We start from the raw sequence: 14697 nt of genomic DNA on the forward strand, positions 1-14697 counted from the left end.
GCTCCCATTGCTCGGTCCCTGCTCCTGCCAACCTAGCAGTTCGAAAGCACATCAAAGTGCAAGTAAATAAATAGGTACCGCTCTGGCGGGAAGGTAAAGGGCGTTTCCGTGCGCTGCTCTGGTTCGCCAGAAGCGGCTTAGTCATGCTGGCCACATGACCCAGAAGCTGTGTGCCGGCTCCCTTGGCCAATAAAGCGAGATGAGCGCCGCAACCCCAGAGTCAGTCATGACTGGACCTAATGGTCAGGGGTACCTTTACCTTAAGATAACAACTTCTTCCAAAGCTATGTTTTTAAGCCAAAGATTTTGATGACAAGAAGTCTTTCCTTTTATCTCATCTTCTCTCTTTTTTTCTAAATACAACCATTTCCTTAATACTGGGTGAAATATAGCTGGTGGCCAATAAATATTGTTTCCCACGGTTAACCAGCGTTCATGATTTGCTGTGAATGTACAGATCTCGCGTGCCTTGCCTCTCCCCACTTGTGTGCAGAAGCAACAAACCCAAATCCCTGGATTAATGTTACCTTCAAACTGGGTATCATAATTTGTTTCACTCCAAACAAACCCTGAAGAATAAATCAAGAGCAAACTCTGGCTACAGATTTAGGTTTGATTGGAATGAAACAAATTATGATGCTAAGCCAGGGATCGCGGTTTGTTTCTCCCACACACCAGTGGGAAGGATCAAAGCATGCAGGGATTGGCATGGCTTACTGTGATGTACAAACCAGGACCATGTTTCTGTATTTCAGTAAAGTGTTGCAATGAAGGACTGATATAAATGAGTTTGTTCCAGATGTTGTGACTCTTTTTAGCACAAACCAATGCTGATTTTAAACAATTACTACTGAGTGATAAATTGACGACTATTAAGGAACAGCAGCTAGCAGATTACAAACATAAAATAGCAAGTGGTATGTGATTACAAAATATAGGCTATCAAATATTGATAATTAAATATGAAACATGTTTTTTTTATTATCTCACATCAAGTCTCAAATTCTTATTTTCCCCCCCTTTAAATTACCAAACTAGTCATGCTTCGTGACTGGCATTTGTTTCACGTTATTATATAAGTCATTTATAACATATACAGTTGAAGGAGAAGGCAGAAATTATATATGTTTCTGAAAGAAACCTACAGCAAATTGAATTCCTTTCTTATTGAGATCAGAAGTTATGATTGACAACATTTTACAGGAGTCACATGAATTTATCTTTATCATATGGCCTGCATCAGCTTATATTCTGGCTAGTTATCCAACAGTTTTTTCCTTAAGCATAGCTTTAAACACAAGCCTGAATCCTTCCTTGGTATCCTGAAAATCACAGATTCAGAACTCTTGGGGGGGGGGACTCTTGAGGAAAAAAGACCAAGAAAACATAATATTAAAAAAGGAAAGAAAAATACACAGTGCCAATAAACACTGTCAGCTCACACTGATAAGACAATATCAAGCAGTACGTCCATCCAAGATTGAACTTATAAGTCAATAAAAGCCCTCCAGATGTCCAAACAGGTATCCAACTATAGTAGAACTGTAATTGCACAACAGCATGAAAATCCCAATCACTTACTATCCATCAACATTACAAAAATATTTCAGGTAACAGCACAGAGAAAACACAACGTAGTTACATTTTGAGATCCTATCTAGTTATAAATTAAAAGCTGGCCCAAAGTGCTGGTTAGGAGAACAATTCTTGAAAGAAAATGGTCTTCCAGAAATATCTCAAGAGAAGAGATCAACCTTGAATTGTAAAATAACACAACAGGAAATCGAGGATGCCATTCAGAATATGCAGCTGGGCAAATCTCCAGGACCTGATGGACTTACCTCCAAGTATTATAGGACGCTAAAAGACTATTTGATACAACCACTAGAGGAGGTTTGTAACCAGATTATGGGGGGAGGGAAGGCACCAGATACGTGGAAAGAAGCATTCATCACATTGATACCCAAAGTGGAAACTGAAAAAACTCAACTTAAGAACTACCGTCCCATCTCACTCCTAAATGTGGATTACAAAATATTTGCGGATATTTTGGCCAACAGATTTAAAAAAGTATTAAATGAGATAATCCATAAAGACCAGGCCGGCTTTCTCCCAGGTAGACATTTGTTTGACAATACCAGGAACATTATTGATATCTTGGAACTTTTACAAACAAATATTAACACTAAAGCAGTATTGATCTTTATAGATGCGGAGAAGGCCTTTGACAACATTTCCTGGAAATTTATGAAGAAAAATTTGGAAGGGATGGGAGTGGGAAGGGGGTTTGAGAATGGAATAGAAGCAATCTATTCAGAACAAAAAGCTAAGTTGATAGTGAACAATGTGGTGACAGAAGAACTTCATATTGAGAAAGGAACACGACAGGGGTGCCCCCTATCCCCTTTATTGTTTATTTCAGTCCTGGAGGTTTTGCTGAACATGATAAGGGAGGATCGGCAGGTACAAGGAATACGGGTCGGAGCGAAACAATATAAACTGAAAGCATTTGCAGATGACCTGGTTTTAACACTACAGGAGCCAGAAGCCAGTACAAAAAGAGTTTTAGAACTGATCCAGAAATTTGGTTGGGTGGCGGGTTTTAAGTTGAACAAGCAAAAAACTAAAGTCTTAGGGAAAAACTTGACGGCCATGGAAACAGAAGGGTTTCAGAAAGAGACAGAACTAAATATTGTTAAGAAAGTGAAATACCTGGGGGTCAATCTGTCTTCTAAGAATTTGAATCTATTTAAAGATAATTATGAGAAATGTTGGTTAGAAGTTAAAAAAGATTTAGAAATTTGGTCAAGACTGAAACTATCCTTGTTAGGCCGAATTGCAGCTATAAAGATGAACGTTTTGCCAAAGATGTTGTTTCTGTTTCAAGCCTTGCAGATTGTGGACAGAGTGGAATGTTTTGGAAAGTGGCAGAAGGACATTTCTAGGTTTGTCTGGCAGGGCAAAAAGCCCCGAATAAAGTTTAAGATATTAACTGATGCAAAAGAGAGAGGGGGGTTTGCCCTGCCGGACCTAAGGTTATACTATGAAGCGGCAGCCTTCTGCTGGATGAAAGATTGGATTCTATTAGAAAACACTGATGTCCTAGATCTGGAAGGCTTTAACAATTCGTCAGGTTGGCATGCGTATTTGTGGTATGACAAGGGTAAATCATATGGAATGTTTAAAAACCATATTGTCAGAAAAGCAATATATATGGTCTGGAAAAAATACAAAGACTTATTGGAAAGTAAAACTCCGAGGTGGATCTCACCAATAGAGGCCAAAGCTCGGAAAACAACCAATATGGAGGCTTATTGGCCGAAATATTGGGAAATAATAGAAAATATTGAAGGTAACTGGAGATTGCAGAGCTTTGAAAAATTAAAGGATAAGGTGCAAAATTGGCTGCATTATGCCCAAATTAATGAGGTTTTCAAGTTAGACAAAAAAACAGGTTTCCAGGTGGAAAAATCGAAACTTGAGACAGAGTTGCTTGAACCAAAGACCAAGTTATTATCCAGAATGTATAACTTGCTGCTTAAATGGAACACTCAAGATGAGACAGTTAAATCAGCAATGATAAAATGGGCTCAGGACATTGGTTATAATATTATGTCTGATGACTGGGAAAGGTTATGGACCACCGGTATGAAGTTTACTGCATGTAATGCTTTGAAAGAAAACATTATGAAAATGGTATACAGGTGGTACATGACCCCGGTTAAGTTAGCTAAGATTTACCATCTGTCCGATAACAAATGTTGGAAATGCAAGGAAGCTGAGGGAACATTCTTTCACCTCTGGTGGACCTGCCCAAGACTGAAGGCCTTCTGGGAAATGATCTATAATGAGTTAAAAAAGGTGTTTAAGTACACTTTTCCCAAGAAACCAGAGGCCTTCCTTCTGGGCATTGTCGGCCAGAAGGTGTCTAAAAAGGATAGAACCTTTTTTATGTACGCTACAACAGCAGCAAGAATTCTTATCGCTAAGCATTGGAAGACCCAAGATTTGCCCACACTGGAGGACTGGCACACGCAACTGATGAACTACATGGAATTAGCCGAGATGACTGCAAGGATCCGAGACTTGGGAGAAGAAGCAATGGAGGAGGACTGGAAAAAATTTAAAGACTATTTGCAAAAGTATTATAAGTTATATGAAACATAAGATGTCGTGTGATTGGGAATCTAGCCCCAGTAACAAAATTTAATTATTTATGAAATTTGATAAGATTTATGAAAGAACCAAGGTTTAAATGGGTAAAAACGATATTATGGTATATTGCTTAGAGTATATGTTGATCAAGAGGTTTAAACTTAAATTGTAATTGAAAATAGAAAGAAACACACGAAATAAGGATATAATTTGCTGATAAATTTATTGTCAAGAAATGCATTCTGCGAGGGATGGGGGAAGTCCAATGGAAATTTGAAATGAGTTATCGAAATGGTTGTGTTTTTCTTTTTCCTTTTTTTTTTTCTTGTCTTTTTTTCTTTTTATCTCTTTGTTATTTCTGCAAAAAATGTAATAAAAATTATTATAAAAAAAAAAAACAAAGTGCTGGTTAGGAGCACATGGGTGAGTCACCTACGCCAAAAAAGCAAACAAAGAGTGGTTCGAGAGTTGTCTTACACTCAATGCCTGTTCCATCACAATACACTTCCTGTCAGAAGGAATATCTATGTCCAGAGAGACAGCGACTCTTTTCCTGCTTCATTTCCTTTTTAACAATAGAGAAGGAAGGTCCAGCTTCAAAGTTAACTTCCACACCGGCTGGTCACTGCAAGGAACAGTAATGACTGCTCACCTCGCCCGTTGAGGGGGGCAGCGTTTGCGACCCGCTGCGGGCTCCCCGGGCTCCTGGAGACACACCTTGGCTGGCTGGCTGTTGCTCCATCACCTGGGATGGCCACTGAGGCTGCAGGGTTCCTGACTGACCCTGGTTTGAATTAGCCAATAGGCGGTGACCAGGGGGCGGAGCCGGGGGCCAGGTAAGGAGGCTCCTGCCGACACAGCCCTCACAGTTGGTGCAGAGCATCACCTACCATAAAGGTAAAGGGACCCCTGACCATTAGGTCCAGTCGTGGCCGACTCTGGGGTTGCGGCACTCGTCTCGCTTTACTGGCCGAGGGAGCCAGCGTACAGCTTCTGGGTAATGTGGCCAGCATGACTAAGTTGCTTCTGGCGAACCAGAGCAGTGCACGGAAATGCCGTTTACCTTCCCACCGGAGTGGTACCTATTTCTCTACTTGCACTTTGATGTGGTTTCGAACTGGTAGGTTGGCAGGAGCAGGGACCGAGCAACGGGAGCTCACCCCGTCGCAGGGATTCGAATCGCCGACCTTCTGATCAGCAAGTCCTAGGCTCTGTGGTTTAACCCACAGCACCACCCGCGTCCCTTATCACCCACCCTACTCTCCCTCTAACTGTTTTAAGGTTGTTGCAGGTTAACCTTTTCCTTTTCAGGTCCGTGGGCATTGCTGCAGTCGCACGATGGTTGCTGTTTCCCAGATTCTGCAGGCTTTGCCTTCCCCATAGCAATTGTCACAACTTTCGTGGTTTTAGGCCTTGGGCGGTATTCTTTAGTCCATCAATGGAATGGAGGGGAAGCGTGGTTATGCACCCCTCGCACAGTGGTGTTAGCAGGGCCCCATTAGAGGGGTTTTCACAGAGAGTCACTGGCCACAAGTGCTCGGTGTATGGTCAGACTGTCAGAACTGGAGGAGGGCAGCTGCATAAACGTCCATTTTGCAGTCTCCCCCATATTTCCTGCCTTGCCCCTGTCCAGCCCCAGTCCCCAATTGGGAGCTGAGAGGGATACCCGCCCAATGCCTAAGCCAAGGTTTCCTACATCTGAAATTTAATAAAGTTGTGGCCTAATATTAATCCTACTGCGTTGTGTCTTGTTGTTCCTGGCCCTGGCTGCCAGGGGTGAGGGGTCTGTGGCTGGGCACACAACCCATTAGTCTGTATGATCAAGAAATTTGAAGTAAAATTCACCTCTAAAGGATGGAGGAAGAGAGGGGGGTGGAGAGAGGATTGGGGAGGAGAATACCTATAATGGTTCCAATCCTGTTGTAATTGAATGGACTTCCAAAATTATAAGTTCCAGCCCAGCAAATTATTATCAATGAAGAATCGAAAGAGAAGTGGGGGGGGGGATTATCATCTGGTTTCTTTTCTGTATTGACTGTCTTTTAATGCCTCTGTCTCTCTATGTTTCCCAGTTAAAATACCTCTTTTGGGTATAAACTCCTAGAAGAAGCAGAGGGTGGATAACCAGGGGGGGCTGGAACTAACAGTGCCTGGGGGCTGGGCTGATGGCTGTTAGAACCATTCATACGCCCACTTTTAAAAAGCAGGGTGGTACAAATCCCCTTCTCTAGATGAGCAAGCTGATAGCACTTCCTACTCATTTTTCAGCCTTTTACCCTACAAATGCTAAGAAGTGTACTGACGGGGACTAATTTTAAGAGTCGAAGGCAATGTTGCAGTTGATGAAATCTCTACTGAAGCCAAGATGGTTTCAGATTTCTTTGAATCTGGGCACATGCCATCTTTAGGAAATCAACAGAAAGCCAACAGTATCTCCACATTCCAGGAAAACTCTACGACAAAATTACTGATAAGGAAATATTTATCGGGTTGGGGGGGTGGGGAGTTTGGAAAACATCCAGGCTTCAGCAGACACTTCCACGTCATTCTGCTCTAACCTAGAAAGCAGAATGTTACATGATGATTTGTTGTAATAAACCGGTCGGATTTTATTTATAATTCACAAAGGGCACAGCCCAGCCAAGCTGGCACATTTAAGGCCCATTAATTTTAGCAGGAAATCCATGTGACTTAAAATTTGGCCAGATCCTACCCAAGGTGTTTATCAGCAGAAGTCAGCCCATTCTGTTTCAGCCTCTACATTTTTCATGCCAGTGCAATTTTAATAGGGGTTAGGATGCGGGTGGTGCTGTGGGCAGAGCCTAGGACTTGCCAGTCAGAAGGTTGGCGGTTCGAATCCCCGCAACGGGGTGAGCTCCCGTTGCTCGGTCCCTGCTCCTGCCAACCTATCAGTTCGAAAGCACATCAAAGTGCAAGTAGATAAATAGGTACCGCTCCAGCGGGAAGGTAAATGGCATTTCCATGCACTGCTCTTGTTCGCCAGAAGCGGCTTAGTCATGCTGGGCACATGACCTGGAAGCTGTACGCCGGCTCCCTCGGCCAGTAAAGCGAGATGAGTGTCGCAACCCCAGAGTCGTCCGCGACTGGACCTAACGGTCAGGGGTCCCTTTGCCTTTAGGATGGAGATTGAAACTAAGCTAAATGGACATAGGCAGAAGTATGATAGAGGTAAAATGTTGGAGTCCAATGGAGAGAGAGAGAGAGAGAGAGAGAGAGAGAGAGATGGGGAGTGGAAAAGTTGCCTCACTGGTAGTCTCTCCCAGCCCCCTCAAGAAAGTGCTTTCACCTTTTCTTTTCTTTTCTTTTCTTTTCTTTTTTAAAAAAACACAGATACAGGTCTTAAGCCCTTGCAGATAAGTGTGCTCTTTGATATTGGGTGTGGCCATGGTCACATGCTGACAGCTCCTAGGAGTCACAGATGAAAGCTGAGTGCAGGGTGTACACCAAAGTTGGACAAACTCCCCCACAAGGAGCACAATGTGTCCCCAACAAGAGATACTACCCCTCCCCGAATAACTAAATAAAAGGTTGAAATGAAATGAAATGAAACTAAAAAGAAGGTTTAAGCAGAGGCTTCTAAACTGAGGTTGGATGGCCATCTGTCATGAATGCTTTAGCTGAGATTTCTGCATTGCAGGCAGTTGGACTAGATGACCCTTGTGGACCCTTCCAGCTCTACAATTCTATGATTCTGTGATTTTATGAATATTAACAACTGCCACACAGGTACTTTCACAGAATCTGTGACATGTCAACCCAGTTTCTGTGAAATCTGTACAAAATTTAACCAGAGCTAAATGTGCTGGAGAACATGATTCAGCAAACGCATTAAATATTCCATTGCTTGTCAACCTGGAACACAACTTTAACATTAAATGTTCTCTTCTCATTGAATCTTGCCATGCTCTCTGACATTTGTTTACTTATGTGTTCATTGGTGAATTACATGATTTCCAAAAAAAAAGAAAAGAAAAGAGTGAAATACTTTTGGCATAAAAGTTTGTCAGCAAAAAAGGGGGGGAAACGAAGAAGAAAAAGAATATTTTAATGATTAATCAGCTGCTGCTATTCTGAGTTATGTCAAAGAAAGAAACCTTTGCACACTGCCATACAATCACGATTAAATCATAATATGAGTTATTTCTAGCAGAAAGGTACCTTTACTACAAAAATGGACAATACACGGCTAGATACTATCTCCCCAAATCAGAGTCTTTTATTCAATCTGCTTCTTAGGAGCTTTAAAAACTGTTCACCTTTTTGAGTTTGGACAAAGAAGCAACAAAAATGGCCCAACACCCAACTTGGATTTCAAAGGTTTTCTTTCTAGGGCTTTCATTGAATTTTCCTTCCATTCCAAATGTGAACATAAAGTAAGCCCTATCTTATGCATGGTAGTTCTCCAACATTCCTAGTTTACAGGGTTGCTTCATTCATTTACATGGCAGCAACCCCAAGTCTGCTGCTGGATCTTCATTCAACAAGAAACAGCTGCCCCATTCCACACCTGAAGTGGTCTGCCACTGTTTCATCTTGGTCCATTGTGTCCATCCATCATTCCGCTATCAAAACTTTCCACCTTCCTCATCACTCAAGACCATATAAAGCCCATCCTTAAATTCCTACATGGCTTCCTGTCTGTAACAAGATTTTGCACATGTGTCTTGTTCTTAACTTTAGAGTCCTCATCTCTCTGCGCTTGTATCCCAACAAACCTTCACTTATCCAGCTTCACCACCCTTAGCTGTCCAAATGCTCCCTGAAACTCCTCCATCTTTTCTCCCTGGCTGCCTAGAATCCACTCCTAGAATACACCTAGGAAGCCAACTACCTTAACTTCCTCCAGATCCCTCCTCAAAACTCTTCTTTTTCTGCAAAGCCTTTGGAACAAACCCTTATTCACAATACCCTACTACTGCATCTAAGACTGCCGTCCTGTGCACACCCGGCCGGCAATAAGGCTTAGTGGGACTGACTTTCAAGGAGACGTGCCTAGGATTGCATTGTCAGTCACATGTAGCTAAAATAAGTACATGCACTTGAAATAATTGCACATCATTCTCCTGTTTACCCTACCTAAATTTCCTTCCTCTGACTCTGCTGTTCTGCTTGGGTCTCTTTTGAGGTTGGAGTAGGTCCTACCAAGCCCACAGAATACAGGGATGGTGTTATAACCCGGGCTTGCCATCAAACATACACCTTCGCCTCTCAAGCGGACATACCTGTACTAGACAAAGTGTTTCCAAACACATGCTTGTATCATTTACACACATTTCTCCTTAAGGTGTAAACCTATAACTGTAATTGTTGAAGCAGCCCAAATATCCACCCATGTTGGACCAGGGTGGACAACCTTTTCTCCTTTTAAGGGTCACCATCTTTCCAGGGGGGGTGCGGGTGGCGCTGTGGTCTAAACCACTGTGCCTCTTGGGCTTGCCGATCAGAAGGTTGGCGGTTTGAATCCCTGCGATGGGGTGAGCTCCCGTTGCTTGGTCTCAGCTCCTGCCAACCTACATAGCAGTTCGAAAGCATGCCAGTGCGAGTAGATAAATTGGTAGCACTGTGGTGGGAAGGTAAACAGTGTTTCCATTTGCTGCTCTGGTTTCGGTGTTCCATTGCGCCAGAAGCGGCTTAGTCATGCTGGTCACATAACCAGGAAAAACTGTCTGTGGACAAACACCGGCTCCCTCGGCCTGTAAAGCGAGATGAGCACCGCAACCCCAGAGTCGTCTGCGACTGGACTTAACTGTCAGGGGTCTTTTACCTTTACCTTTTTATCTTTCAGGGGCTGCAAGCCAGCTGTGGGTGGTGTCAAAGCCAGCAGTGAGTAGGGTTATGTCAGGGAACTGACATCGGAGCGAGAGGCGAAGGGGAGGCTCCCAGGTGATGCTGACGAAGGACCCAGCAGCAGGGGGAGAAACAGCTCAGTAGAGGGGGAAGCCAATCAGCGCAACACCGGGAATAACGGGGGAAGTGGAGAGAGGGCTCCAGGACTCTTCACTGGACATCAGTGAGGAGAGCCCAGGTCCTCCGCTACCCACGCCTTCCCTGTGCGGAAGACTCCCGCGCAGTGAGAGGAGGAGGAGACTGGGTGTCAAACAACTTTTATGTTGGAAGAGGTTCAAGAAACGCCCACTGATGGGTTCTGCCAGTGACTGAGGCAGCCACCATGAGAAGGGGCTGTGCAGTCAGAAAGGCAAATTAGCCGAGAAAGGCACCAGTTTACGCACGGGTAACTCATACCCATTACAGGTTAGGAACTGAAAATGGATCAAATCACCCCTTTCCCCCTCTCTCTCTGCCACCTGCTTTTCTCTCTTTCTGCCAGCCCTCCTCCACCCCATGCCTAGCAGGTCACTGGTGAGGAACAGGTCACTCTTCCCACAGGTTTGAACAAATTGCTTGCAGGGGAATTTTGGCAGAGAACGCCCATGCGCCATACTTTACAGAGAGCACTCCTCTATATGCACACCTTCCTCTGCATAGGAGACAACTCCTAGGAGCTAAGGTCCCTTTGCCCACCACCCAATAAAATTTTTGAGGGGGGAGGAGCGGCCCCCAAAGTTGATGGACATTGCCATTCAATTGATGTGCGTGCATCGCTTCCTGAGATCGATTATGTGGGGTGGGCCTTACCTGCCACTCCAATATTTTATTCAAGATGGCACCCCTGCTGCCCAGTGTGACCCAATTTAAGTATCTATTTAAGTGAAGGCAGAACTTGTCCATCAGCAGTATTCATTAGGAGAGAAGACAAGCAAGTAGACAAGTCACCTGGTCACAGTCTTCCCCACTCTGGTGAGATGTATTTAAATTACAGCAATTATTTCTAAAATGGACTCTATGCATATATAACAGCCCATGAAAGTTATATGCAAATCTCTGTCCTTTATAACTATTTTTATGTTATGCCTTTACTCTTTTTCTTGATGTTGTTGATGATGGCTGCCCTACTTTGAAATTAGGCAGACCGTCATGTGTGCAATCTTTTTGTCACAGGAATCCCACCCCAATCCAGACTCATCTCAGTGTGAATCCTGTGTAGCAATACTCCTATTTATCTGAACCACTGACTCTCCAACCATCAAATGGCCCCTAAGGGTACCTCTCAATTATATGACTTTATGTGCCTCAGATAGATAATGTGACATATAATCATTTATGGGACCCTAAAATTGGCATTTATTCCAGAAAGATTAACAGCCTCTTTCTCAACTGACTATGAAATCTGCACAAGATGTAAAATAGATGAGATCATGCATTTTAGCAGGCCAGCTATGGTTTGTGGGGCACATCATTGTGGAGCCAGAAGCTGATACATCTGTTCATTCAACACTTCAGGAGCTGATTCTCAGTCATGTAGGGGCTCTAGTTGCTTATTAATGCAAATGTTTGCTTCACTTTAGAGACAAAAAAGTTGTCATTTTGAGAGGGTGTGCATGTGTGTGTGTGTGTGTGTGTGTGTGTAAAGGACCTCTGGGTGATTAAGTCTAGTTGAATTTGACTTTGGGGTGCAGCGCTCATCTCCACTTTCAGGCCAAGGGAACTGGCGTTTGTCCTCAGACAGCTTTCCGGGTCATGTGGCCAGCATGACTAAACCGCTTCTGGCGCGACTGGACTTAACTGTGTGTGTACACCATTTTTAGCCTTCTAAACATTTTTAAGATACATGGCCGGGGGACAGACTAGCAGGAAGCAATTCATTTTAGTTCTTGGGGTGGTAGAACATCATATAACTCAAAGACCTTAAATTCTTTAAGCCCCATGTGTGCTATTCAATAAGCAAACATGCATGTTTGAAGCGATTAAATAGTTGGGATGAGAGAAAATATTCTAAACATTACAAGTAGTTGTCTGATTTTGTTCCACATATAGGCAAAAGAACTGTTTTAGGGTTGCGGTCTTAAACTCACTTACCTGACAGCAACCCCCACTGATTATAGTGAGACTTAGTTTTGAACAACATGCATAAGTTCATACTGTGCCTAAGCAGTTGGGTCCAGTATAATTTTTTATTCCTCCCCATCCCTTTGAATTGTAGTCTCCTATGCCATCAGGACTGGCCCTACCATTGGACAGTGTGGGGCAGCTTCCTCGGGTATTCAATCATGAGAGCCAGGGAGTGGCAGCAAGTTGCTAGGGGGCAGAGATGTGTTTGCGGCCTGACCTGGCCTGCACTCCCTGAGCTAGTCTGTTGCTCTCTATGGAAGCATAATGCCCCATCGCCAATGTTGGAAATAAGATCCAGCTACCAGTCTGGTCATCTTATTGTCCTTGGATTCAGGCAGCAAAATATCTCAGACTAGTCCTGCATCCAGTATCACAAACCACTTTCATAATCTCCCTCCAAAGGACTTTGCCATGTGACATGGAGAGCTGCTGTTCAAGAACCACAAATCCAAAAGCTCTCTTTATGTCTAACGTGGGCCACGGTTCTTTGGAGCGGAGCTAGAAAAAAATTGGCTGCCTTTAATCTTCTTGGTAAAGTTTTCTATTGTAACTCAAAAGTTTCCAGAACCTTAGGCCAACCAAAGTGGATCAAGTAAAAGCTATCATCTCACAAAAACACATGCAAAACATCTATGTGATTCCTGATCAGACAATATCTGTGCATGCACGCTGGAGAGAAATATATAAAAGAGACGAGAAAACCATCGTGTTGCTGGTTGAGTGTCATGTTTTCATAAGGTTAACTTCATCTATGCTTTGTGTTCTTCAACAGACCTCAGAGCAGCCCAACTCTACTGAAAAGATGTCTAAAATAAGCAGGAACTGATAGTGCCAAGTTGCTTCCCATTATGACTGCACTGGGTAACAGCATATCTGGAAATTACCGCCATAGATGGCAGCGTAGGTGTCTCACATGTCTAAACTAAGCACTTAAAGAAAGAAGCACAATGTTTTCACAGAACAAGCCTCAGCAAAGTCTTTGCTCAGTGCTGGTTGCATAGTAGCCTCCGAAATAACTCCATCGCCTCATCCTACATTTTGACACATGCCCGTTTCCAGCAAGAAGGAAGAGCTGCAGCCAGCCCTCAACACTTTGTCATGGAAGCAAAGGGGAGGCGGAGTGTTGCTTGATCCTGTGGGACTTTTTGCACCTCCTAGGTCACAAATCCAACCCACAAATCTGGCCATGGGTTGACTCAAAGTTCAGCCACCCAACCTGCTAAATCAGAAAAACGAACAAGTATAATTAACGCGGCGGCGAGGGCAGCAATTAAGCAAAGCCAGGATGAGCGGCTGCTACAAAATCTGGAGGTCCCCATGTATTGGACTAGAGCAAAAAAAATTGAGGGGGCATAAATGCGAGCTAAAGAAGGGGGCGTTCCACTTTCTGGTGCTACCGCATGCAAAGGATGGGGCTTTCGATGTGAACGTTGTTGCCAAGATCATCAGATGCAGGTGCAAGATTTCTTTAAAAAACCACAAAACCTCCCATAGCCTCACTGCCGGAGTGTGCGGGTGTGTTTTTAATCAGAAGCAGCAGCTGCATTTGCTCTCCTTTGACAGAATGCCAAGCGATTGCTGCCCCCAAAGTGGCAGGATCCAGGCAACCAACTCTCAACTTCTCTCCTACCACCATGTACACAATCTGCAGATAAGGTTGGGTGGGGGGGGTGGGGAGGGATGGGGGCCCAGCTGCTAAATCTCTGTTTTCTCTGCTTAATGTGGTGGAATCAGAGAGGGGCAGGGGAGAGGAGGTAGCCGAAACTAGCAGGGAGGAAGGTTCCCCGGCGCCGCCTTGCCACTGCTGGATCGTCAAGGATGTGAACTCGGAGGAGGAGACCAAACTTCCTCCCTACTCATGTTAAGCATGTAGCGGAATTTTGATTGACAAGCTGCTGCCGAAATCCAAAACAGGACCCAGGAAACTGGTCTGAGCAGCTGTGCTAGAACCAGTGGGTGGCTGTGGCGTTTCTAAGCATCGAAGGAGCAGCTTTGGGTGCCACAATCTGGAATGTGGTTCTCTTTTTTTTTTGTAGGAGGGGGGATGTAAAGAATCAGAAGGCTCTCCCTCCCTTTTCTCTCCCCCCCCCCACCTTCCCCATCCAAGTGATCAGATATAGAAGAGCTGGAGGAGGGAAATGGGTTCAACGCGGTTTGAGGAAGGCACACAACAAGAGAAAATCAACCATCATCATTACTTTGTTTTTGTTTTGGTTTGGAAAGGCACAGAAGCATACCTAGGCGAATTTCCCCCACAGACAAGACACACAGGCAGACTCAGCACAGACAGCAGGGACCGTACACAGTAACCATACCCCCAAATCCAGGACGCAGCCTGTTGTCATAACCATCCAGGAGACGGTCCAGAATGCGCGTGAAATTCTCCGGCCATAATTTCTCCTCCTTTTTGAGCTGTCCCGGGAGCACGGTGAGGCTACAAGGGAGTGGGGGGTGGAAGCACAAAAGCATTTTAGTGGGAAAGAGGCAAGAAGAAAGGAGAGGCGGGGAGAGAGAGGTGGCAGCTTTGATTTAGCCCTCGCCAACTCACCTTCTTCCTCTCTCTCTCCCCTT

The 14697-nt window shown here is 44.2% G+C and overlaps 1 protein-coding gene across 1 annotated transcript in view; it reads right to left on the reverse strand.

Moving 5' to 3' along the window:
• The window catches only part of GABRA4 (gamma-aminobutyric acid type A receptor subunit alpha4), a 68108-nt gene that overhangs the window by 52679 nt on the left and 732 nt on the right, over positions 1-14697 (reverse strand). Inside the window, exon 2 of the mRNA XM_082238201.1 lies at positions 14442-14560. Within this exon, the coding sequence (XP_082094327.1) occupies positions 14442-14560 (119 nt within the window). The remainder of the gene's footprint in view (positions 1-14441; positions 14561-14697) is intronic.

Source organism: Podarcis vaucheri (assembly GCF_965113315.1).
Source record: "Podarcis vaucheri genome assembly, chromosome: 9".
Taxonomy (NCBI): domain Eukaryota; kingdom Metazoa; phylum Chordata; class Lepidosauria; order Squamata; family Lacertidae; genus Podarcis; species Podarcis vaucheri.